Genomic DNA, 27,497 nt, shown 5'->3' on the forward strand with positions numbered 1-27,497 from the left:
CAACATCACCTCCTACGCCGACGACACTCAACTGATACTCTCCCTCACCAAGGACCCCACCAGCGCCAAGACCAATCTGCAAGATGGAATGAAAGACGTCGCAGAATGGATGAAACTCAGCCGTCTGAAACTGAACTCAGACAAAACGGAAGTCCTCATCCTCGGAAACACCCCTTCCGCCTGGGACGACTCCTGGTGGCCCACGGCCCTTGGCACCGCACCAACCCCCTCAGACCACGCACGGAACCTCGGTTTCATCCTGGACCCACTTCTCACCATGACCAAACAAGTCAACGCTGTATCATCTTCCTGCTTCCTCACCCTCTGCATGCTCCGAAAGATCTTCCGTTGGATTCCCGTCAACACCAGAAAGACTGTGACCCACGCCCTCGTCACGAGCCGCCTGGACTATGGAAACACCCTATACGCAGGAACCACCGCTAAACTCCAGAAACGTCTGCAGCGAATACAAAACGCCTCCGCCCGCCTCGTCCTCGACATACCCCGCAACAGCCACATCTCCGCCCACCTGAGACACCTGCACTGGCTTCCCGTCAACAAAAGGATCACCTTCCGGCTCCTCACCCACGCACACAAAGCCCTCCACAACAAGGGACCCGAATACCTCAACCGTCGCCTCAGTTTCTACACGCCCACCCGTCAACTTTGCTCCGCCAACCTCGCACTCGCCGCCGTCCCTCGCATCCGCCGCACCACGGCAGGTGGGAAATCCTTCTCCTACCTGGCGGCCAAGACATGGAATTCCCTCCCCACCAACCTCAGGACCACCCAGGACCACCTCGCTTTCCAGAGGCAACTCAAGACCTGGCTCTTCGAGCAGCAGTAACCCCCTCCCCCTAGCGCCTTGAGACCCTCACGGGTGAGTAGCGCGCTTTACAAATGTTTTTGATTGATTGATTTTCCTGGGTTCTGGGGTGGGCTCTAGTACTGACCTTTGGTGTTTTCCTACACTCACCGCACCCCTCTACACACTACCCTTGCCTACGTGGGAAACCGACTTTTGCATTCCACTATTTTAGTATATGGTTTGTGTGTCCCCCCAGGCCCATTGCAATCTATTGTGATCTTCACTATTTGCACTGTATTCTAACTGTTTTATAGCTATTTCTGCATTCTAGTGTATATACTGTGTATATTACTTACCTTCTAAGGGAGTATAATCTCTACAGTATTTTTGGCATTGTGTCACATAAACAAAGTCCCTTTATTTTTGTAACACTGAGTATTTTCTTTTGTGTATGAGTACTGTTTGAATACAGTGATATTGCAAGAGCTTTGTATGTCTCCTAGATAAGCCTTAGCTGCTTAGCTACAGCTACCCCTAGACAGCCTGGCTTCTAGACACTGACTACATTTCACTAATAAGGGATAACTGGCCCTGGTATAAGGTGTAAGTACGTTAGGTACACACTACAAACCAGGCCAGCCTCCTACACTGGTCAGGGAGAATACCCATATTTGTGTTTCCTCACTGTAGTGAATGGCCTCCATAGGATACAATGAGGAGGCTTTATTTTAATTAACAAAGTCCCCTTAAGTGCCAGATACCTTGAGTTAGGTTTCTACTTAATTGTTATACTACATCCCACAACCTCCAATTGTTGGATTTAATATAACTAAGTCAGGTAAAGAGTTTTAAAACTCTACCTGAAAGTTGCCAACTTCAGCCCTATAGTGCCTTTCTCTGATTGGCCAGCCTCTGGCAGCCTGACCAGGCTGCCTTGATGAGGTGTGAAGTGGCCTGGGCTGAACACAAAGGATGAGCTTGGCGGCGGAGAACTACCTCAGCAGATGGGGAAGCAGGAAGGGCTGCCAAACTGGTCTTCAAAGACAGGGAAGGACATTTGGAGCAGCTCAAGACCTTCCCCATGTCTTGCAACCCCAGACAATTAGGTGTCCTCTTGAGTAGATTAGGGGAGGGCAGGAGAGGGGTGTGGTTCAGGTTTTTAGCCACACCAGTGGGTGGACTCAGCCAGATCTCCCCTCCAAAAATCAGTTTCATCCATGATGGATTTTTTAAGAATGTTGCTTCCTGGGGCCAGGAAGTGGTCATCAAAGGGGGAAGAAGCCTTCTTGTGATTGGACGCTCTGGCCCCCTTGCTTTCCACCCCAGGAGCAAGGATAAATATGGCAGAGCTGCACCCACATCTCAGATCCCTACAAGGAACATCATCAGAAGAAGAAGGACTGCCCTGCTGGACCCCTGATCTGCACCTGGACACTGCACTCTGAAGGACTGCACCAGCTGCACACTTGGGCTTCACCACTAAAATCACTTTGCCTGTCTTCAACTGGTTCAAGAAGGGACTTCCTACTTGCTACAGGTGAAAATCAGCTAACCAGAGTCCCCTGCATCAAATCCAAAAGAAACTGACCAGCTGACCACTGTCCAGTAGCAATTTTGGAGTTTGAGCCAGCTCCATTCTGGGAGTTGGAGTCCTAGCCCTCAAGGAGCAACTCTGAGCTTCTGGAACCTTGGGGTGAGCTGTGGACTCCTAAAAGGCCTTCAAAGACCTCCTGGAAGAAGATCCAGACATTTGGAGAAGATTGGAGATGAACTTTTTGTAAAAAACTCCATAAGGTGACTGACCCTCAGCGGAAAGTCTAGCCAGCTTGCATCAAACGTGACCCGGCCTGACTTGCAGGTTCATCCCGCTGAAAAGCTCTGGAGCCCAGGACTTCCAGACATTCACTAGGGGGCTCCGAGAAAAGAGGTCCGACGACCTTGCATCAAAATCGACTTGCTGAGGAGGGTTGACCCACGTCAGAAGAAAGAAGCCCTCGAAAAAAACTATGACTATGACTTTGGCGGTCTTCCTTGAAGACCCCCAAAGCCACGGGTGCCAAAAGACCACCAGTTCTGGCGGTCTTCTGCCCACCATATCACGGGTACTGCTGGATTTCCGCCACAATTTAGGTGTAAATCCAGCATTAGTCTTGCTGGCAGTTGGAGGCACAGGGGCGGTTCCACCACTGGCCCCGCCCCGTCAGAGGGACTCCACCAGCCGTATTATGAGCAGTAATATGGCGTGGCGTGTCCTGATGGCTGGGCGCTGCTGCTGGTGGAAGTGCCCTTTCCCGTTGCCTGCCGGAGGACCTCGTCCCCGGACCAGGTAAGTTGATCGTCCAACAGGGGAGGGGGATGGGAGGGTGAGGGGTGTTGTGTGTGCATGTGCATGTGTGAGTGTGTGTTGTCTGCATGTGTGCATGAATGTGTGTAAGTGTGGTTGTATCCGTGTCTGAATGTAGAAGTGAGTGCGTGTATGAATGTAAGTGTGTATGCGTGTGTGTATGTGAGTATGAGTGTTGTGGTGAATGCGTGTATGAGTTTTGTGGTGAATGCGTGTGAGTGAATGCATGTATGTAAGTGTAGGTGAATGGGTGTATGCATCTATGCGTGGTGAGTGTGGGTGTCTGTGTGCATGTGCATGTATGCGGGGATGGGGGCGCTGTGCCTGGAGGGCGGCGCTGGGCCTAGAAGGGTTTAGTGCTTGCAGGGGGGCGGTCTTGTTGGTGGTGATACAGCCACCTTCGCCCTGGCGGCCAGGAGCCCGCCAGGGTCATAATGACCCCCTCAGCAGTCCGAACGTAAAAAGTTGACCAGGAAGACCCACGCAGCGTATCCGATGAGGGCTCCAGGGACGTCGGATCAAGATTCGGGTTCGGCCCGGGCGAGGATTTTCATCTCGAAAAATCGTCTAAGTCCGAATGTAGAAAACTTTACCGAGGTCTCCTGCTATGCGTATCTGAAGAGGGCTCCAGGGAGGTCAAATTGGACCGGCGACTTCGTCCCACTGAAGAAAATCTTCAGGAAAATGACTAAGGCCGAAGGTAAACTTTTGACTGAGGCCTCCCGCTTGGTGTAGCCAAGCAGGGCTCCATTGCGGTCGGCCTGAAACTTTCACTTTGCCTAGTGCGACCAGATTGGCACTTTTAGTTTCTAAAAAACATTAAGGGGTTCATTATGACCCTGGCGGTTTCCTGACCGCCAGGGCAAAGGTGGTGGTATCACTGCTAAGACTGCCACATTATGAGTGTGGCGGGTTGGCCTCTGCACTTAGCACTAAACCCCAACCTCCAGGCACAGCGCCCCCTCCCCGCATACATGCAGACACACACAGACACCCACACGCACCAAGCATACACTCATTCACCTACACCTACATACATGCATTCACTCACATGCATCCCTACTCGCATTCACCACAACACTCATATATACATTCACCACAACTCTCATACTTGCATACACACATGCACACACACTTACATGCATACACGCACTCACTTCTACATTCAGACACGCATACAACCATGCATACACACATTCATGCACACATGCAGACAACACACACTCACACATGCACACACAACACCCGCCACCCTCCCACCCCCTCCCCTGTCGGACAATCAACTTACCTGGTCCAGGGAGGAGGTCGTCTGGCAGGGAATGGGAAGGATCGCTTCCACCGCCGGCAACAACCATCAGGAAACCACCATGCCGTATTATTGCACATAATATGGCTAGTGGAGTCCTTCTGGCGGGGTGAGTCCAGCACGACTACTGCTGGATTTCCACTCAAGTTGTGGCGGAAATCCAGCAGTACCCATGATATAGTGAGCGGTCTTCTGGCACCGTGGCTTTGGTGGTCTTCAAGGAAGACCGCCAAAGTCTTAATGAGGGCTTATTCTTTAAAAAAATTCATATCACTGGTTCCCCCAATCCGATTTTATTCGTTTTGGTGTCATTTTAAAGATAAAAATATAATCTACTTTTATAACTTGGTGGTGGATTTTTATTGTGTTTTGCATTTTACTTATTTACTGTTTTGTGATTTTTAGATGCTTCACACATCTATCTCCTAAGTTAATCCTTGTCGCTCGTTGCCAAGCTACCAAGGGGTGAGCTGGGTTTACTTTATTGAGACCTAACTGGACCTAGTGACATATTGCTAAGTGTAGGTACTTACCTGCCCTTTCCAATAATCCACTTTCCAACACTCTGCAATGTGTAATGCCTTGATAATGATTTACCCTGCCCAAGATACCAAAAGTCACAAACAGAAAATGAAAATGAGTCTTTTGTGAAGTAGGACTTCTTTTAATGTAATAGTCGGTAGCTCTGGTGTTTACACCATATCCTCTCCCATCAGTTCTCTGTAGCAGATTGCTCTGCCTGTAATCTTTGTTTTTTTAGGGCAAATTAAAATGTGATATGGGCAGTGTAATGTAAAACACAGAGCATCTCCGTCTATGATACTTCTGCTGACAGGTGCTCAAAATGGGGCTGTGAAGGACTTTTACCCGTATGTAGATGAACGTATGTAGATGAACGTGCTTAAAAAGAGTGTGCCTGCCAATGTCATGATTAAAACAAAAAAAGCAAAGATGGTTGGAGATGATTCAGAGGAAGGAAAGCTAACAATGAGAAAAGCAGGGTCAGGGGAGAAGGGGATCTGTGAACAGCAACATGAGGTTAGCATGGGCAAGCAGCAACGTGCAAGAGTTATTGCGGCAGAATGAGGCATCCAACAACAAATGTGAGCAGGGTGGGAGGGATATGTAGAGACAGCCTGCAAAACAATTCACTCAGATGGAGTGCTACAGTATAAAATTTAAAAAGTACTGATACAGGAACACGGGGAGAAACAGCAACAGGGGAACGAGGGTGAGTGGATGGAGAAGCAGCGTCAACAACTGCGAGGAGAAAAGACAGCATGCAGATGCACTCATATGGATTGGTTGATAGGAAATGAAAAAAAGTACCAGTACCAGTGGAAGGACACTTGCCAGTAGCCTGTGGCCTGTTACCGGAGACTGTACTTAGGCCAAACTCCATTCCACAGCATGGACAGGCAAAGCAGAGCAGGAAGACATGCAAAGTGAAAGCTGACGATGTGCTGACCAATGAAAAGCATGTAAATTAGAGTAATGTTGGAATCAACAAATTGTAAGTTCATGTAAGCATTGGGTGAGTTCTAAGCCCCTTTTAAGATTTTTTTTTAATACAAGAGGTTTTTCCATCGCTGTGCAGGCAAAACCTACAAATGAAATAAAATAAAACAAATACATGACTTTTTACATAGTCCTCTTCCTTATTTCTTTTTCTACTAGCTGCTTTGAGTATGTTTCCTTATAAAAGTTAGTATACTCCAGGGTCAATCTATATGTCTTTAGTTTCATAAATTGCCCAATGCTTACTTCTTTCTGCCTCTTACTATAGGCCTCTTACGAATAGTAATGGTTGTCAAAGCGTTTCGCTACGTAGGGTGTTGTAGCAGCGTCCAGCCTCCCCATGTTCTTACAAATCTCCCTTTTTAATTTTTGCGATTGCTAATGTGGCTGACCACCCAACTACCCTGGCACCCACCCGATGAAGCCACATTCCACCAGGAATGTGAAGGTGGCAGGGCCCTAGTGCAGGTCTGGTTCCGCCCTGGGTGGTGAGACTAGAGTGCTTGCCTCCTGTGTTGTCCTTCTCTACACCACATCATACTTTCCTCCCTTGCACTATTCCTTTCACATCCTTGAGCTCTGGATCTGACATCCGCCCCATCACATCCTCCCAGCCTGCCCTTTTGTGCCTTATCTGTCACTTCAGGGTTTGTGCTGGATCCCTGTTGTGAATAGTGGAAGATAATCTTTTTTCCTCTTTCCCCTGTTTGCTTTGCGTTTGTTTTTCTTGTCTCTTTTTGATTTCCTTTACTGTTGTGATTTTTTTCTTTACCTTTTTCAGGTGTTGCAGTGCCCAGGTCCTGACGGAGGAGTGTGATGAGTTCCAGACCACAAAGTAAGTCCTTATCGTCCCCACAATTTGAAATGGTGAATTCCACTGATCTAATCTGACACAGCCTCAGCAGAGTGTAGCATTTAAAGCACTGAGTACAAGGCCAATTCCTTTGTTCAATATAATGTCCCTTCATGGATTGCTGAAGTAGGGAATAGATAAATCCTCTACGTGGGCAGGGGAGTAAACAATATCTGATCATTCATTAAAGGTGTTGCAGATATCTCACTGTGGTACCAGGCATTGTCACAGAAAGAGTAAATTGTTGGATCTGTGTCGCAGTGTATGTGTAACTTGTGTTTCTTTTTTCTCTGTTCACTCATTTTGCTCTGATAACCTTGATTTCCAGTCGTTACAAGCTTCCTATCTACACAGTGTCAAGAGCTGTTTCACCTCTATCAGAAATGCAACTCAAACTGATTTCCTACCTCATTTCTGTAAATACTTTCTTTCTGCAAAGAAAACGGTCATAAATATTATTTCTTTGTGTCTATTTACAATCTCTAACTCTATTTCTGTAGGTCACTGAAACACGAACCGAAAAAGAAATGTACTTTAGTGAAACACGATGAAAAGGATTATTTTGAAGAAAGTAAAAGATTCTACATTCTAGAACTCTAGAAAGAAACAAATTATTTGCACCAGGAATGGTGAGGAATGTGGAGGGGAAGAAACTGATGAATGTCAAAATGATTTCTCAAATTCCTTATGTTCACTATAAGTTGTCAAGTTCTCAATGGACCAGAAGCAATTACTGACTATACCTTTTCAAGGTATGAAGAACGAAGAACATTGGCAATAATTGATATCCGCGCAATACACTTGAGATCGAACTAATCTGTGTTGTAAATTCTATCTGATTGTATATGAGGAATGTCATGGAGACCCAAGCACCTCCCCAACAAAAGAGTATCCGTACATATGATTTGAAAGAATTGTCAGGATGCCAAGTCGCCTCAATTTAAAATAACAATCTTTCATCCATGTCTCTTGTGAATCAAGAGGAGAAAAAACATTGTTGAAAAGAAAGTAATTGTGAAAATCTTTCTCTGTTATCACTACTGAATAATTTCTGGACTATCATGTTTGCTATAGAAAGATTTTTTCCACCAACTCTCTGGGGTTGATCTAAGTTGTTTCAAAGTGTCCAGGGCCACCAATGTCGATTATCTACCTGCTGTGACTGTATTTGCAGAGCACAAAAAAAGCTTGTACTGGAATAGGATGCCTAAAAGGGCCCAGTGTTACGCTATTGACAATTCATAAGATCAACATGGCATATCGTAATCCCCGAATACTTGTATGAACAAATGTATTTAACATGTAAGAACTAAGCCACAATGACCTTATCAGTGCTTTTAAAATTCCTAAATCAAATGTGATAAACCGGAGTCACAAAATGAGTCTAATTCTTCTTGAGAGAACTCTCCTGGTCATAACTTGGGGAAAATGATTCCAAGAGAGGCATCTTAATAAAAAACAAGGGGTTCCTCTGTGAATGTTTATGGTACAGGCTTGATTGGCCGCCTTTAAGTTTAGGAAAAATGATCTGCAGATAAAAGCTGTAATTAGTTAAATACAAATGTTAGGCAGAAATGAGTATAACATAAAGGAATACATATTCCGGAATCAGATTCAGTCTTAAGATGGAATGTATTCAGGAAAAAACCCAACTTGGAGATACATACATCTCAAATAAGACCAATGAATGTGTGAACAGCTTTAGTCATCAATCCCACCTCACTAAACACAAGAGAATTCACACTGGACAAAAACCTTATCAGTGCACTGAATACCAGAAAAGATTCAATCAGAAAGATAATCTCACTCAACATGAGAGAACACACACTGGGTACAAACCTTATCAGTGCTCAGAGTGCCAAAAAAGCTTCCATCATAAGGTCAGTCTCATTCAACACACGAGAATCCACACCGGGCAAAAACCTTATCAGTGCTCTGAATGCCAGAAAAGCTTCTTTCAGAAATCTTGTCTCACTCGTCATGAGAGAATTCACACTGGACAAAAACCGTATCAATGCAATGAATGCCAGAAAAGATTCAATGTGAGACTGAGTTTAATTGAACATGAACAAAGCCATACAGGGCACAAACCTTATCAGTACTCTGAATGCCAGAAAACCTTTAGTCACAAAATCATTCTTACTTACCATGAGAGAAGGCACACTGGGAGCAAACCTTATCAGTGCTCCAAATGTCAGCAAAGCTTCAGTTCAAAATTAGGTCTCACTAAACATAAGAGAATTCACAATGGGCTAAAACCTCATCAGTGCTCTGAATGCCAAAAAAGCTTCAGTGAGAAACCAAAGTTAATTCAACATGAAAGAATCCATACTGAGCACAAACTGTATCAGTGTTGTGAATGTCAGAAAATTTTCAGATTGAAACAAGGTCTCTCTAACCATGAGAGAACTCACTGTGGGCAAAAACCTTATCGGTGCTCTGAATGCTGGAAAAGCTTCAGTCGGAAATCTGATCTCGCATGTCATGAGAGAACTCACACTGGACTAAAACTGTATAGGTGCTCTGAATGCCAGAAAAGTTTCAGATTTAAACAGACTCTCACTATTCATGAGAGAACGCACACTGGGGAAAAACCTTATCAGTGCTTTGAATGCCAAAAACGCTTCAGTTGGAAAGAAGGTTTAATTCAACATATTAGAATCCATACTGGGCACAAACCCTATCAATGTTGTGAATGCCAGAAATGTTTCAGTGTGAAACAAAGACTCACCTTACATGAGAGAACTCACACTGGGGAAAAACCTTATCAGTGCTCCGAATGTCAGAAAAGATTCAGTTCAAAATCAAGTCTCACGAAACATGAGAGAATTCACACTGGGCTAAAACCTTATCAGTGCTCTGAATGCCGACAAACCTTCAGTGAGAAACCAAAGTTAATTCAACATGAGAGAATCCATACTGGGCACAAACCGTATCAGTGTTGTGAATGCCAGAAAACTTTCAGATTGAAGCAAGGTCTCACTAACCATGAGAGAACTCACTCTGGGCAAAAACCTTATCAGTGCTCTGAATGCTGGAAAAGCTTCAGTCAGAAATCTGATCTCGCATGTCATGAGGGAACTCACACTGGACTAAAACTGTATCACTGCTCTGAATGCCAGAAAAGTTTCAGATTGAAACAGACTCTCACTGTTCATGAGAGAACTCACACTGGGGAAAAACCTTATCAGTGCTCTGAATGCCAAAAAAGCTTCATTGAGAAAGCCAGGTTAATTGAACACGAGAGAATCCATACTGGGCTCAAACCATATCAGTGTTGTGAATGCCAGAAAAGATTCAGATTGAAACAAAGTTGCCTTAGACATGAGAGAACTCACACTGGACAGAAACCTTATCAGTGCTCTGAATGCCAAAAAAGCTTTAGTCAGAAACGCAATCTCAGTCAACATGAGAGGACACACACTGGGCTAAAATCTTATCAGTGCACTGAATGCAACAAAAGCTTCTGTCACAAAGGTAATCTCACTCGACATAGGAGAACACACACTGAGTACAAACCTTATCAGTGTTCTGAATGTCAAAAAAGCTTTGGTTATAAGGCCAGTCTCATCCGACACAAGAGAATCCACACTGGGGAAAAACCTTATCAGTGCCCTGAATGCCAGAAAAGCTTCATTGAGAAATCTAGTCTCACTTGTCATGAGAGAACTCACACTGGACAAAAACCATATCAATGCAATGAATGCCAGAAAACATTCAGTGCAAGATCAAGTTTAATTGAACATGAACAAAGCCATACGGGGCACAAACCATATTGGTGTCCTGAATGCCAGAAAAGTTTCAGTAAGAAATGCAATCTCATTCAACATGTGAGAATCCACACTGGGGAAAAACCTTATCAGTGCTCTGAATGTCAAAAAAGTTTCAGTTGGAAATCAGGTTTAATTCAACATGAGAGACTCCATACTGGGCACAAACCCTATCAGTGTTGTGAATGCCAGAAAAGTTTCAGAGTGAAACAAAGTCTCACCTTACATGAGAGAACTCACACTGGGCAAAAACCTTATCAGTGCTCTGAATGCCAGAAAGGTTTCAGATTGAAACAAAATCTAACTAAACATGAGCGAACTCACACTGGGCAAAAACCTTATCAGTGCTCTGAATGCCAGAAAAGCTTCAGATTGAAACACAGTCTCACTAAACATGAGAGAACTCACACCGGGGAAAAACCTTATCAGTGCTCTAAATGCCAGAAAAGCTTTAGTCAGAAAGGCAATCTCATTCAACATGAAAGATCGCACACTGGGCTAAAATCTTATCAGTGCACTGAATGCAACAAAAGATTCTGTCTAAAAGGTAATCTCACTCGACATAGGAGAACACACACTGAGTACAAACCTTATCAGTGCTCAGAGTGCCAAAAAAGCTTTGGAGATGAGGCCACTCTCATTCGGCACAAGAGAATCCACCACTGGGAAAAAACATTATCAGTGCTCTGAATGCCAAAAAAACTTTATTGACAAATATTGTCTCACTTGTAATGAGAGAACTCAAACTGGATAAAAGCCATATCAATGCAATGAATGCCAGAAAACATTCAGGGCAAGATCGAGTTTAATTGAACATGAACAAAGCCATACGGGGCACAAACCATATCAGTGCCAGAAAAACTTCAGTAAGAAATACAGTCTCATTCAACATGTAAGACTCCACACTGGGGAAAAACCTTATCAGTGCTCTGAATGCCCAGAGGAAAATCAGGTTTAATTCAACATGAGAGACTCCATATAGGGCGCAAACCCTATCAGTGTTGTGAATGCCAGAAAAGTTTCAGAGTAAAACAAAGTCTCACCTTACATGAGAGAACTCACACCGGGCAAAAACCTTATCAGTGCTCTGAATGCCAGAAAAGCTTTCATTAGAAAGACAATCTCATTCAACATGAGTGAACACACACTGGGGTAAAATCCTTACCAGTGCCCTGAGTGCCAGGAAAGCTTCAGTCGGAAATCTGGTCTTGCTCAACATAAGAGAACTCACACTAGATAAAACCTTGTCATTGTTCTAAATGCCAAGGATGTGCCCTCTGGAGATTCAGTTTGATTCAACATGAGAGAACTCACAGCAAGAGAGAAAATTATCAGTTCTTTTAATCTGACAAAAACATCAGTTGTAAATGTAACCTCTCTACATGAGAGAGACAACGTGAGAGAATAAAGGTGCTCACTGTCAACCCTGGGGAGCAGGTTTCAGCATCACAAAACCCTCCCATGAAGCAGCCACATGGAATCCATTGACTGTCAAACAAACTGTCCACTGAGAAAAGCACACAGCGAGGGATGGAAATGCTTAAATTAATGTAATTTCTTTGTAATCATTATGTCTCATTCCAGTTAATGCTTCCTGTATGCCAATTAGCAAAGGTCCAACCTGTAGGGTCAAGTTAATCGCACACTTTGAGGCCACGTCCCATCTGATGAGGACTGCAAGTAACCGTAAACTGTTTACAGCTTTAATGAGCCTCACCAGGGAGATGCAGCAGGGGTCCCTTTGTCGAAGGTCTCTACGGGACCAACGCCTGTTCACGTCTGCTTCACTTGGGGTTGATCATTGAGAAAAACGAAAGGTGATGGAAGGACTGGTAGTTAGTAGTTAATCTTGGCAACATTTTTCTCTAGTCTTTGTGCCACTAAAGACAAGGCCAACCATATGCAAACCATTCTTGGTCCCTGTGAGAGGAGGCCTCTTTTTGCATGGTTAGCCCCCACTTTTTTGCCTGATGTTGATGTGTATTAGAAGTTGGTAGTGCCCAGGGCCTCTGCTAACCAAGATCCTTGGGCTAGAGCTCTTTCCCTAAATCTGTTGTGATGCTTGGCACAATTGGATATACTCTTAAATACTCCTATAAGTCCCTAGTAAATGGATACCCCAGTACCCAGGGCCAGAGATATTAAGAGTAGACACCTGAGGGCAGCAGCACTGATTGTGCCACCCCCATGGGCCCTGCACCCAGATGCACCCAGCATTGCCATTGCAGGCTAAGTGTACTGGGGTAAACCTAAAAGGATAAACTCAACCTGGCACACTCTCTGTGTGCCCTGTCCACCCTACACAACATATATTATGGGTAAGTCACCCCTCTGGCAGGCCTTCCAGCCCTAAGGCAGGGTGCAGCATATGATGTGTGAGGGAATAGCTGCATGAACAATATGCCCCCACTGTGTCCTTGTCAAACCAAAGACATAGTGGGTGAAAAGAGCAGCCATTATAAATACATGGACTGGACACTGGTCAAACACGGGTTCCCCAGCTACATGACAGCTACTCTGCGCCCTGAATTGTCTGGTATCAAACAACTCAGAACATTAAATACAAACTGGTACCAGTGTTGGATTTAACCCAAAATGTACCCACGGGCCACCTTAGAGGTGCCCTCTGCAAAAGCTAACCCTAACTGGCATAGTTGCTGACTGGTTCCATCCGGCCTGCTACTCCAGACGGCCAATATACAAACCTGAGGGAGAGCAATGGCTCTCTGGTTTGTAAGACAATACCCTTCCTGGGTGGAAAAGCTAACACCCCCTCCCTCAAGAATGTGCAACACCCTGGCGGTTAGCTTCAAAGGGCTACAGCCCCTGAAGCTCGAACCCCCAGGCCTGCTGTTAGCAGCAGAGAGCTTCCCCTTTTGCAAACCCCCACTTTTGGCAGGAGCAAAGGTGGGAAACCAGACAAAGGGTAGGAGGAGTGGCCTCACTAAGTATGCACCACCCCTAGCGGCTTGTATGTGAACTGGACCCTCTATTTCATTTTTCTCCATGTTGGAATGGAGGAGAGCAGCCAATGAGCTTTAGGGAAGTGACCTTTCCTACAGGAAGTGGTCACTGTAGTGGGTGTAGCCACCCCAGGGTCGGTGTCCCATTGGACACTACCTGGTTCCCCCTAAAACACCCACTAAATTCAGTATTTAGTGGACTCCTCTAGACCAAGAAATCAGATTGAACAGGAAGAAAGAAGACAGCACCAAAGAATCTGCCAGGACGAGAACAGAGGACCTGCTGCACCAGAAGATGCTCCACGACCCCTGCTTGCTGCACCAGAGTCCCAACCATCACCCCTGCGGTGGAGCTGATCACTGGACCGTTCTCAAAAGCCCCAGAGAACCTCCAGGCTTCGCAAATAGCCTAAATCTCCTTCCTTAGTGGAGGCACCACTCAAGAAAATCAAGAAACCTGCAAAGGACCAACAAACCAATTAGGGTCACGTCACTGAATCGCTGAAGTTGCAGCCGGACCCGACGACACACTGACGACTGCCCGGACATGACCCATAACTGTACCGAGTTTGGTGGCACTGCACCCTCTAGTGCCCGAGTTACGCCAATACCCTGGGTATTGGTCAGCTCCCCCAGAGCTGAAAAAGGATCAGGAGGAAGCCCCAATCAAAGGACTTCAGGAACATCCCAGACCTCCGACCAGAGTGCCCCCGTTGTCCTGTATGCCGCCTTCAACAAGACTCACCTCCAGCTCAAGTGGACTCCATTGCGCATAGCATCCAAGACCTCCAAAACACCCTGCGCCTGGCCGCACTTGGCCTTGCATGACGGGATCTGCTGTGCGCCCCAGGCCCCCAACCCCTTGCGATGTCAACAGCCCAAGGGGACCCCCAGGCACCAACTTTAAATCTGCAAACCAGCTCCTTTTCCAAGTGGCCCATCCACGTGGCCCTGTGCCAAGAGACTTTCCAACGCTGCTCCCGCCGGAACCGGGAGCCGCCCGAGGCTCTCCAGCAGGGACGAGGTGCCCCCCGACTACTGCGACCATCCTGCAAAAGAAGAGACTGGTAACTCAACTGTACAATTATTAATGCATTTTTAAAAGTGACTGCCTATTGAAACCTATTGTGCGTAATTATGCACAGCAAGACTAACTTTATTAAAAACTTCGAAAAGTGTTAGCAAGAAAAGTACTTAACGTATTCTAAAGATCTTGGTCTTAAAATTTATATAAAGGTCTGAAGTATTTTTTATAAATTCTGGTCTCAAGTTATTCATTGAGTGTGTGTGGTGCATGATTGATACTGTGAATACAACAAATACTTAGCACATCTCCTGGATTATCCTAACTGCTCGACCAGCTACCTAAAAAATTGGAGCATTAGGTGGTCTAATTTTTACCTCTGGAAACCAATGTGTGAACCCTCTGCATAGTGTGCCTGTTTTTTCACAATTCATAGGGGGCCAGCCTCCAACAGTCCCACCATAATTAGTCATAATTAGGACACAGCCTAGTATTATAAAAATCCACTTGAGTGGCCTCCCAGGGAGTAGTCAGAAAATTACAATACCCCCCACTTTGAACCCAAGCTCTGATGGCACCAAGCAAGCGAGGCATGTGAGCCTGAACGCCTGTCAAAGGGCTCCATGTCCCTTGCATCCAAGAACTGATCTATTCATCCTCTCATCCACCCACTAATCACCACTGTTACACCTCTAAATTTTTTCATCCATTCATTCTTTCATCCATTGTTCAATCTTTCACCATTCCATCCATCCATTGGCCAGTCCATCATTCATCCATACAAACATTCATCATCGATGAGTGCATCCAACTATACATCTATCCATCCACCTACACATCCATCAGTTGATGTATCCATCCGACAAAAAACCTTCAATATACCAATTGATCCTTTTGTCCATTCATTCATCCATCGACGATCCATCGTCTCAGATTTCCATTTACAGTGCCATCCATTAATTCTCTCAAATTACCAATTAGTCTGCCTTCCTTTCACCTACCCACCCATTCTCTCAGATTGTAATTTTCTCTATCATCCTTTCACCCACCCGTCCATCCTTTCACCCTTCCATACTTTCTTCTACCCACCCATCCATTCACCCACTCATCCATCCCACCTTTCATCCACTTATCCTTTCACTAAACAATTCATCATTTCACCCACTCACCCTGTAGTGAATCCTATTTAGTTTCAGTGGGAAGCAGGAGATTGCTTAGTCCTTTGCCTTGCAGGCTTGTGCCCCCGTCACCCAGTGACTTTTCACCTACTTAGCCTGCTCTGTTTTAGTGCCTGTATTTTTTATTATTTCTTCAAAGATGGCTGCGTTGTTTCTAGATAGTAAAATGTTTTGATTCCCCGTTATCAGTGCCAATCTATAAAGGCATCATTTTCAGCATCAAAGACACAGGATATATGTAGGTCTTCACATCATGTCCCTTTCTCACATGCTTTCTTATCGATTGTTTGGGAACATACCTGCGTTAGGGGTCCTACAAGATGTGTATAAATACATCTCACGCAGACAAGGTTATCAGTGGGATTCCTACCAGATGCCATCAACGCTATCTATGCTACACGGCACCTTCATGCTGACCCAGCCTTCGTGTCCCCACAGAGTCTGACCTAGAAACCTCATTCCATGGTAACGAGGGTTGGGAGTGCTTCTCCTGGACACGGTACTGGCAGATTAGGTTTATCACACCTAGCTCTCTTTAGGTTAGAGATTAGGTTCATCATGCTAGGGTGTTAGGGTATTCCACATCACATGTTTAATGCAAGATGATGGGGGTCTTTATCATCACAACTCATTTTCACAACCATGATTCTTGCACTGTGCATTATCCTTCTCATTGCAGCCCATGCATTTTACACAATATTGTAGTCTTGCTAATAAAACCTATTGGACACTTTACTGCATCTCTTTCTTGGCCTGTGTGTGACAGACCTGTTGCTCATGTACGTAAAGGATAATCTCCCCTGAGATGCCGCACTCTTGAGTCCATGCGTAAAGGCTGCCACAGATCACCTTTTCCTGTTTGGGTTTCTGGTGAGGAGCTGCTTGTGAGCCGGAAGGGTTGGGCCAACAGTTACGACTTGCGGGATTGGCTTAGTCGCCGACATAGAAAAGTGCTGTCATCCCTAAACCAGCAGTCTCGCCTGGACCAAGTCCAACTATGACAACCCTTTCACCCACACATCCATCCTTTCTCTCACTCATCCTTCCATCCGTCAATCCACCATTTCCCTGTCCTCTTTGCTTCTTAGCCTGAGCCCTTTTGAGAGCAAAGATGTGCCCCGGAATGCCCAGCATTGCTGCATGAGCCTCCAATTCCACTTCAGCCCAAGCTGAAGTCTCCAAATCATTGCCCAGTAGACATTCTACAGGTAAGTCAGTGGATACCACAACCTTCTGGGGTCATTTGCCCAATGGCCTTTGTTCTTACACAGGTAACACCAAGGCTTTTTCTGTTGGTTAGAAGAGGATTTGTGCCGACCCTCAAAGGATTTTTGTGGGCCTGATGAAGACTCTGACTTTTTATCTTTGTCCCCACCTTTGTCATGTGACTTGCCATCCTTCTTCTTGTTCTTGTCACCCCCTGTATAAGCATTTCTCCTTGTTCTGACCCATTTGTCTGCCTTCTTTGTTTGCTTCTTTCCCAATTCTTGGGGATAGGTCAGATCTGCATCTACCAAGTACTGGTGCAAAAAGTCAGACACACAATTGTTAAGAATATGCGCTCTCAAAATCAGATTATAAAGATCCTCATAGTCAGACACTTTGCTGCCATGTAACGTACCTTCCAAAGCCTTCACTGAACAGTCCACAGAGTCTAGCCAATCTTGTGAAGACTCTTTTCTGATTTCTCTGAACTTAATCTGTATTGTTCAGAGATTAAGCTAAATCCATCCACGAGTGCTGTCTTCAAAACATTGTAGTTATCAGAATCTTCCTCCGTGACAGTGAGAAGTCTGTCTGTCCCTTTGCCAGAAAAGGACAACCACAGAATAGCAGGGTGAACATTTTTGTGCACATTCCTGGAATCAAAGGTATTTTCCCTAACACCATAACTCCTGAAACTGCTGCTGCTGCCACCATGGGGAACTAACTCAACCCCTGCCTCTCTCTCTCCACAGCCTTGCCTCCTCCATTCTCAGCATTCTGAGCTCCCTGTCTATGGAGTCATCATCTGGATTGGATGTGTGGGACCCCTCAGAAACTGAGGTGACATGAGAATTGGGAGAGGCAGATCTTTCCCTAGGCTAACTAACTCTAGTGACCTGACCTCTAGGTGTGAAGGGAGCCCTACGTGTGTGTGAACCCCTCCCACTGCCAGCTACAGTAAGTGGTTTGCTAGGGGGAAGATTTTGTGAAGAGCCGTCCCCTGAATCTTCAGGCTGGTCCCCTGAGTCTAAAGAGTTAGAATCTTCCTCCCTCTCCTCCTCCTGGTACCAGACTGCTCCTGGTCATCCTGGAGAAGGAGACACAAGAGGAAATTCTTATTAGGGTTCTTCCCTACCTCTAAGCTTCTGTCTGAGCAAAGCCCTCTTAGTACTTTAAAAGGCATGTTCTGATAGGGAGTCCCATGACTCCAGGGGTGGCCTCAGAGGAAGACATAGGTGGTCATTCCGACCTAGGCGGGCGGCGGTTGCCGCCCACCCGTCGGAAGCCGCCTGAATACCGCCCCGCGGTCAATAGACCGCGAGGGGTATTCTGACTTTCCCGCTGGGCCGGCGGGCGATCTGATTCAGATCGCCCGCCGGCCCAGCGGGAAAGCGCCTTCCACAAGGAAGCCAGCTCGGAATCGAGCCGGCGGAGTGGAAGGCGTGCGACGGGTGCAGCAGCACCCGTCGCGCTTTTCAGTGTCTGCATCGCAGACACTGAAAAGCCTAGTTGGGCCCTGTTAGGGGGCCCCTGCAGTGCCCATGCCATGGGCATGGGCACTGCAGGGGCCCCCAGGGGCCCCAAGACGCCCGTTCCCGCCGGCCAGGTTCTGGCGGTAAGAACCGCCAGAGCCAGGCCGGCGGGAAGGGGGTCGGAATCCCCATGACGGCGCAGCATGCTGCGCCGCCATGGAGGATTCCCCAGGGCAGCGGGAAACTGGCGGGAGACCGCCAGTTTTCCCTGTCTGACCGCGGCGTTAGCGCCGCGGTCAGAATGCCCTTAGGGGCACCGCCGGCCTGTCGGCGGTGCTCCCGTGCCCGTTGGCCCTGGCGGATTGTATCCGCCAGGGTCAGAATGAGGGCCATAGTGTAGTGTGTTAGAGTAGAGTGAAAGGAAAGAAAAAGACATACTCTACCTATGTGACATAGATTTGTGAATCACAGATAGCGATCTGCAAAATCCTGACGCAATTTGTGAGACGCTGAATGCGACACGCAAAACCCTGTAGCAATGCGATGCATCAGAAATTCCGATTATTCCCCCTACCTGAGCCCTGCAAGGCCAGCAGAGAGGAGGTACAATGCTGCACACAGGGCAACCCGCAGTGTGGTGGAGCGGACCTTCGGACTGCTGAAGAGCCGCTTCAGGTGCATCCATAAGAGTGGAGGGGCACTGCAGTACAGCCCAGAGACAACCTGCAAAATTGTGGCTACATGTGCAATGTTGCACAACATTGCAACAAGAAGGGATATACCAGTTGAACCCATGGAGCTGGACTCAGATGAAGATGGTGATCCCTTACCACCCCATCACCCAGTAGACAGGAGCAGTGCAGCAGAGAGCAGGCAAAGACGTGCTGACATCACACACAACATTTCTGATGTAAGTAATGACAACACCACTTCAATCTTATGTATTTCTGTAGTTAGTAACTTTAGTACCTTGACTTCAGGTAACGTGTCAATAGGACATAGCCTTGCACTCTAGGCAAACATGTGCGATTAACAGTGTCACACTGTAGGAGGCTGGCCTGGCTTGTAGTGGGTACCAAAGGTACTTACACCTTGTGCCAGGTCCAGTTATCCCTTATTAGTAGAATAGAGGTGTTTCTAGCAGCTTAGGCTGATAGAAGGTAGCTATAGCAGAGCAGCTTAGGCTGAACTAGGAGACATGCAAAGCTCCTACTATACCACTGGTGTCATATGCACAATATCATAAGAAAACACAATACACAGATATATTAAAAATAAAGGTACTTTATTTTTATGGCAATATGCCAAAAGTATCTCAGTTAGTACCCTCAGTATGAGGATGCCAAATATACACAAGATATATGTACACAATACCAAAAATATGCCGTAATAGCAAAAGGAAGTAATGCAAGCAATGTAAAGTTACAGTAGATTGCAATAGGAGCACATAGGTATAGGGGCAACACAAACCATATACTCCAAAAGTGGAATGCAAACCACGAATGGACCCCAAATCTATGTGAGCTTGTAGAGGGTCGCTGGGGCTGTACGAAAACAGTGAGGGTTAGAAAAATAGCCCACCCCAAGACCCTGAAAAGTAGGTGTAAAGTGCACCTATATTCCCCAGAGAGCACAGAAGTCGTGATAGGGGAATTCTGCAAGGAAGACCAACACCAGCAAAGCAACCAAAGTGGATTTCCGGACGAGAGTACCTGTGGAACAAGGGGACCAAGTCCAAGAGTCGCGACAAAGTCGAGATTGGGCAGATGCCCAGGAAATGCCAGCTGAGGGTGCAAAGAAGCTGCCACCGGGTGGTAGAAGCTGTGGATTCTGCAAGAACGAAGAGGGCTAGAAACTTCCCCTTTGGAGGATGGATGTCCCACGTCGTGTAGAAGTTTGCAGAGGTGTTCCCACGCAGAAAGACCACAAACAAGCCTTGCTAGCTGCAAGGGTCGCGGTTAGGGTTTTTGGATGCTGCTGTGGCCCAGGAGGGACCAGGATGTCGCCACTCGGTGAGGAGACAGAGGGGGCGCCCAGCAAGTCAGGCAGCCCTCACAGAAGCAGGCAGCACCCACAGAAGTACCGGAACAGGCACTTGGAAGAGGAGTGAACCGGAGCTCACCCGAAGACACAAAAGGAAGTCCCACGACGCCGGAGGACAACTCAGGAGGTTATGCACTGCAGGTTAGAACTGCAGGTTAGAGTTTCGGGGACCCAGGCTTGGCTGTGCACGAAGGAAATCCTGGAAGATTGCACAGGAGCCAGAGCAGCTGCAAATCACGCGGTACCCAGCAATGCAGTCTAGCGTGGGGAGGCAAGGACTTACCTCCACCAAACTTGGACTGAAGAGTCACTGGACTGTGGGAGTCACTTGGACAGAGTTGCTGAGTTCCAGGGACCACGCTCGTCGGGCTGAGAGGGGACCCAGAGGACCGGTGATGCAGTCTTTTGTTGCCTGCGGTTGCAGGGGGAAGATTCCGTCGACCCACAGGAGATTTCTTCAGAGCTCCTAGTGCAGAGAGGAGGCAGGCTACCCCCAGAGCATGCACCACCAGGAAACAGTCGAGAAGGCGGCAGGATCAGCGATACAAGGTTGCAGTAGTCGTCTTTGCTACTTTGCTGCGGTTTTGCAGGCGTCCTGAGCAGTCAGCAGTCGATCCTTTGGCAGAAGGTGAAGAGAGAGATGCAGAGGAACTTTGATGAGCTCTTGCATTCGTTATCTAAAGAATTCCTCAAAGCAGAGACCCTAAATAGCCAGTAAAGGAGGTTTGGCTACCTAGGAATGAGGATAGGCTAGCAACACATGTAAGAGCCTATCAGAAGGAGTCTCTGACGGCACCTTCTGGCACTGGCCGCTCAGAGCAGTCCAGTGTGCCAGCAGCACCTCTATTTCCAAGATGGCAGAGGTCTGGAGCACACTGGAGGAGCTCTGGGCACCTCCCCTGAGAGGTGCAGGTCAGGGGAGTGGTCACTCCCCTTTGCTTTGTCCAGTTTCGCGCCAGAGCAGGGCTGGGGGATCCCTGAACCGGTGTAGACTGGCTTATGCAGAGATGGGCACCATCTGTGCCCATCAAAGCATTTCCAGAGGCTGGGGGAGGCTACTCCTCCCCAGCCCTGACACCTTTTTCCAAAGAGAGAGGGTGTAACACCCTCTCTCTGAGGAAGTCCTTTGTTCTGCCTTCCTGGGCCAGGCCTGGCTGGACCCCAGGAGGGCAGAAACCTGTCTGAGGGGTTGGCAGCAGCAGCTGCAGTGAAACCCCGGGAAAGGTAGTTTGCCAGTACCCGGGTCTGTGATAGAGACTTGGGGGATCATGGAATTGTCTCCCCAATGCCAGAATGGCATTGGGGAGAAAATTCCATGATCTTAGACATGTTACATGGCCATGTTCGGACTTACTATTGTGACGCTATACATAGGTAGTGACCTATGTATAGTGCACGCGTGAAATGGTGTCCCCACACTCACAAAGTCCGGGGAATTTGCCCTGACCGATGTGGGGGCACCTTGGCTAGTGCCAGGGTCCCCACACACTTAGGGGGTCATTCTGACCCCCGCGGGCGGCGGGAGCCGCCCGCCTGGAGGGAGCCGCCATATGGCCGCTCCGCGGTCGAAAGACCGCGGAGGCCATTCTGGCTTTCCCACTGGGCTGGCGGGCGACCGCCAGAAGGCCGCCCACCAGCCCAGCGGGAAACCCCTCCCCACGAGGAAGCCGGCTCCGAATGGAGCCGGCGGAGTGTGTATGTGCGACGGGTGCAGTGGCACCCGTCGCGTATTTCAGTGTCTGCAAAGCAAACACTGAAATACAAAGTAGGGCCCTCTTACGGGGGCCCCTGCAGTGCCCATGCCATTGGCATGGGCACTGCAGGGGCCCCCAGGGGCCCCACAACACCCCATACCGCCATCCTGTTCCTGGCGGGCGACCTGCCAGGAACAGGATGGCGGAATGGGGTGTCAGAATCCCCATGGCGGCGCAGCAAGCTGCGCCACCATGGAGGATTCTGCAGGACAGCGGAAAACCGGCGGGAGACCGCCGGTTTTCCTGTTCTGACCGCGGCTGAACCGCCGCGGTCAGAATGTCCTGAGGAGCACCGCCAGCCTGTTGGCGGTGCTCCCGCATCCCCGGCCCCGGCGGTCCTTGACCGCCGGGGTCGGAATGACCCCCTAAGTAACTTAGCACCCAACCTTTACCAGGTAAAGGTTAGACATATAGGTGACCACCAGCCCACGCGCCATCAACCACCTAAGTGCATCCTAGTCAACGCTTGCTCCGTCCACAAACACGGCGTTGAACTCTGGGACCTCCTGGACTCCATAGCACCGGACGTCGCCTTCATCACGGAGACCTGGATGAACGCCTCCTCGGCCCCTGACATCGCCACTGCCATCCCCGAAGGCTACAAGATCTCCAGAAAAGACCGCACCAACCAGGTAGGAGGAGGTATCGCCATCGTCTTCAAAGACTCCATCAGCGTCACCACCTCCACCGAAGACACCCCTCTCGCCGCTGAACACCTGCATTTTCAGATTCGCACCGATCCGAGGACCACCCTCAGAGGATCCCTCATCTACCGTCCTCCCGGGCCACGCGCCCCTTTCAGCGACGCCATCGCCGACTTCATCTCCCCGCACGCCCTCGCCTCGCCGGACTACATCCTCCTAGGTGACCTCAACTTCCATCTGGAACAAAACAACGACCCCAACACCACCACCCTGCTCGACAACCTCGCCAACCTCGGCCTCAAACAACTGGTGAACACCGCCACCCACATCGCCGGACACACGCTTGACCCCATCTTCTCCGCCAGCAAACACGTCTTCTTCAGCCACGCCTCCGCCCTACACTGGACCGACCACAGCTGCGTCCACTTCACATTCCGACGCGAGACCCGCCACCTCCGCACCCATCCCATCCCTCGTCGACAGTGGAACAAGATCCCCGAAGAGCAACTCTTCTCCGCACTCGCCGCCAACCAACCCACCCTCACCACCGACCCCAACGACGCAGCCCTCAACCTCACAAACTGGATCTCCAACTGCGCAGACATCCTTGCTCCCCTCAAACGCACGCATCGACAGACCAACACCAAAAAACCTCTCTGGTTCTCTGACACCCTCAAAGAATCAAAGAAAACTTGTCGCGCCCTTGAGGAAGCATGGCGCAAGGACCGCACCGCTGACAACATGACCGCCCTCAAGAACGCTACCCGCGAACACCACCACCTGATCCGCGCCGCCAAAAGGAACTTTTGCACCGACAGACTGGACAAAAACAGACACAACAGCAGAGAACTCTTCAGCATCGTCAAGGAGTTCTCCAACCCCAGCGCCAACGCCAACGGCGTCACACCCTCACAGGATCTGTGCGAATCCCTCGCCACTTTCTTCCATCGCAAGATTAGCGACCTCCACGACAGCTTCGGACACCAGACCCAACCAAACACCACCGAACCGCCATCCACGGCCATCACCCTCAACAACTGGTCCCACATCAACACGGAAGAAACCAAATCCATCATGAACTCTATCCACTCCGGCGCCCCTTCGGACCCCTGCCCGCACTTCATCTTTAACAAAGCCGACGACATCATCGCCCCGCACCTCCAGATCGTCATCAACTCTTCTTTTTCTTCTGCTACCTTCCCCGAATGCTGGAAACACGCCGAAGTCAACGCCCTACTAAAGAAACCTACGGCTGAACCGAGCGACCTGAAAAACTTCCGCCCCATCTCTCTTCTGCCTTTCCCAGCCAAAGTAATAGAGAAGACCGTCAACAAACAGCTGACCACCTTCCTGGAAGACAACAACCTGCTCGACCCCTCACAAACCGGATTCCGAACCAACCACAGCACTGAAACCGCCCTCATCTCAGTCACTGACGACATCAGAACCCTGATGGACAACGGTGAAACAGTCGCCCTCATTCTGCTCGACCTCTCGGCTGCCTTTGACACCGTCTGTCACCGCACCCTAATCACCCGCCTCTGCTCCACCGGAATCCAAGGCCAGGCCCTGGACTGGATCGCCTCCTTCCTCTCAAACCGTTCCAAAAGAGTTTACCTCCCTCCGTTTCGCTCAGAACCCACCGAGATCATCTGCGGCGTACCCCAAGGCTCATCACTCAGCCCGACACTCTTCAATGTCTACATGAGCCCCCTCGCCAACATCGTACGCAAGCACGACATCATCATCACCTCCTACGCCGACGACACGCAACTTATACTCTCCCTCACCAAGGACCCTGCCAGCGCCAAGACCAACCTACAAGAGGGTATGAAGGACGTCGCAGATTGGATGAGGCTCAGCCGCCTAAAGCTGAACTCTGAAAAAACGGAAGTCCTCATCCTCGGCAACACCCCGTCCGCCTGGGACGACTCCTGGTGGCCCACAGCCCTCGGCACCGCACCGACCCCCACAGACCACGCCCGCAACCTCGGCTTCATCTTGGACCCTCTTCTCACCATGACCAAGCAAGTCAACGCCGTGTCCTCCGCCTGCTTCCTCACCCTCCGCATGCTCCGCAAGATCTTCCGCTGGATCCCCGCCGACACCAGAAAAACCGTGACCCACGCCCTCGTCACGAGCCGCCTGGACTACGGCAACACCCTCTACGCCGGGACCACAGCCAAACTCCAAAATCGCCAGCAACGCATTCAAAACGCCTCGGCCCGCCTCATCCTCAACATACCCCTTAGCAGCCACATCTCCGCACACCTGAGACACCTGCACTGGCTCCCAGTCAGCAAAAGGATCACCTTCCGACTTCTCACCCACGCACACAAAGCCCTCCACGACAAGGGACCGGAATACCTCAACAGACGCCTCAGCTTCTACGTCCCCACCCGCCTCCTCCGCTCCTCTGGCCTCGCACTCGCTGCTGTCCCTCGCATCCGCCGCTCCACGGCGGGTGGGAGATCTTTCTCCTTCCTGGCGGCCAAGACCTGGAACTCCCTCCCCACCAGCCTCAGGACCACCCAGGACCACTCCGCTTTCCGGAGACTCCTAAAGACCTGGCTGTTCGAGCAGCGATAACCCCCCCTTTTTCCCCTAGCGCCTTGAGACCCGCACGGGTGAGTAGCATGCTTTATAAATGTTAATGATTTGATTTGATTTGACTTATAAGTTACTTAAGTGCAGTGGTAAATGGCTGTGAAATAACGTGGACGTTATTTCACTCAGGCTGCAGTGGTAGGCCTGTGTAAGAATTGTCAGAGCTCCCTATGGGTGGCAAAAGAAATGCTGCAGCCCATAGGGATCTCCTGGAACCCCAATACCCTAGGTACCTCAGTACTATATACTAGGGAACTATAAGGGTGCTCCAGTATGCCAATGTGAATTGGTGAAATTGGTCACTAGCCTGTTAGTGACAATTTGTAAAGAGAGAGCATAACCACTGAGGTTCTGGTTAGCAGAGCCTCAGTGAGACAGTTAGTCATCACACAGGGAACACATACATATAGGCCACAAACTTATGAGCACTGGGGTCCTGGCTAGCAGGGTCCCAGTGACACATAACAAACATACTGAAAACATAGGGCTTTCACTATGAGCACTGGGCCCTGGCTAGCAGGATCCCAGTGAGACAGTGAAAACACCCTGACATATATTCACAAACAGGCCAAAAGTGGGGGTAATAAGGCTAGAAAGAGGCTACTTTCTCACACACACTATTAGCATCATAGTATAACTGTACAGCTACATGTTATGTTAGTCTCCTGTAGGCTTTAACATTACTTCCTACATCCACGCACGCCACTTGAATGGTCAGTGGCCTCACTGGCACCTCTTGTAGCGGGTTCACTGGCCAGTGTCTGGTACTGCGACGCCTAGGATTCATCACAGGGGCTGTAAGACTGCTGAGGCTAGAGAACTCCTCACTATCCTCACCACCCAATTCGCTATTTGCAGCTCTGAGTGCTGTCTACATTGATCCAGGACATTGGTTATTTGCACCAATCCCTGTGCAACGTCCCGACTGCAATGTGCCATCTCCACCTGTATGCCCACAGCATGTCGTGAAATCAAGGCAGTTGAGCTAATGAGCCGATTGACGGATCTGCAGAACCCATCAAACCTTCCCATAAATTGATGATGACGCCTACGGTGGCTGACACACTCCTGCTGAATCTCAGTGCAGAGGTCCCTAATGGGGTTAAACTCCTTTGTGTTTTCTGCTGCTGTTTGCTGTCCCTCATTCAGAGACTCCAACTGCTTGTTCATTGATCCAAAGTTTTCATTGAGTGCATCCATCTGCTTGTGAAGTACTCCCATATTGTTGTTGTGAGACTCAAACTGCCTGTGCATTGCACTCATGTTCTGACTGATTGACACCAACTGCCTGTGCATTGACATCATGTGTTTGCATTGCAGGCGCTGTACTTTCAGCATGGAAGCTTCAAGGCCACCAAAGATTGATGGGCCCTCTCCTTCATCTGTGAGCTGTCTGCCTGCTTTGTGACGCCTCCTGAGGGGAGTTAACTGACGCTGGGGCAGGGACTGCTGTCTTCCTGTGGATCTAACCTCTGGGGGTGGTGTGGAGACTTCGCCCGGCATTTCATCTGAGTCCAGGTTATACTCTGGGTTATACTTTGAGAGGTAACACCCTTGTCCTGCGCCTGGTTGGTGCAACACTGAAAGACTCACAGGTGTTCGAGTCGGACTGTGGCTGTGTTTCAACATCCCCAACATTTCCACATTCTGCTGCAGCAGGGCCCGGGACATCTGCAACGACAATGTGCAGCACGTCATTTATGAATATATCACAAGATGTTGCACAATAGTAATAAATGTACACTGAAATCGTATCACTGTGAGTTGTGTGTTGTTTCTCTATGTGGCTGAACATTAACTTGCTATTTATGTGGTATTTGCACTTTAGGGTTGTGGACTACCACTCCCTTAAGGCATTGTTGCGTCATATGTAAAATGTGGCATGGACTACTTATCACAGTGCATCAAACTAATAGTTATTTTCTAAGGGTCATTTGTGCATGCACATATGGGGATATACATTATTGCTGGCCTTACCTTTGCTAGTGCTGGGTGTCCCTGAGGTGT

General features: G+C 48.6%; 1 protein-coding gene across 2 annotated transcripts in view; it reads left to right on the forward strand.

Annotated features, from left to right (window-relative positions):
* Window positions 1–27,244, forward strand: part of LOC138293779 (zinc finger protein 850-like) — a 182,215-nt gene extending 154,971 nt beyond the window's left edge. Inside the window, exons 5-7 of one of the 2 annotated variants that reach the window (XR_011203108.1) lie at window positions 6,758–6,811; window positions 7,330–14,629; window positions 26,811–27,244. Coding sequence is in view for 1 of the 2 variants with exons in the window: in XM_069233120.1 (XP_069089221.1) it covers window positions 8,455–11,289 (2,835 nt within the window). In the remaining variant the exon portion in view is untranslated. Of the gene's footprint in view, window positions 1–6,757; window positions 6,812–7,329; window positions 14,820–26,810 lie in introns of those variants that run through there. The other variant, XM_069233120.1, reaches the window with a different exon arrangement.
* Window positions 27,245–27,497: the final 253 nt, after the last annotated feature.

This window comes from Pleurodeles waltl, chromosome 4_2, assembly GCF_031143425.1.
Source record: "Pleurodeles waltl isolate 20211129_DDA chromosome 4_2, aPleWal1.hap1.20221129, whole genome shotgun sequence".
NCBI classification, from domain to species: Eukaryota; Metazoa; Chordata; class Amphibia; order Caudata; family Salamandridae; genus Pleurodeles; species Pleurodeles waltl.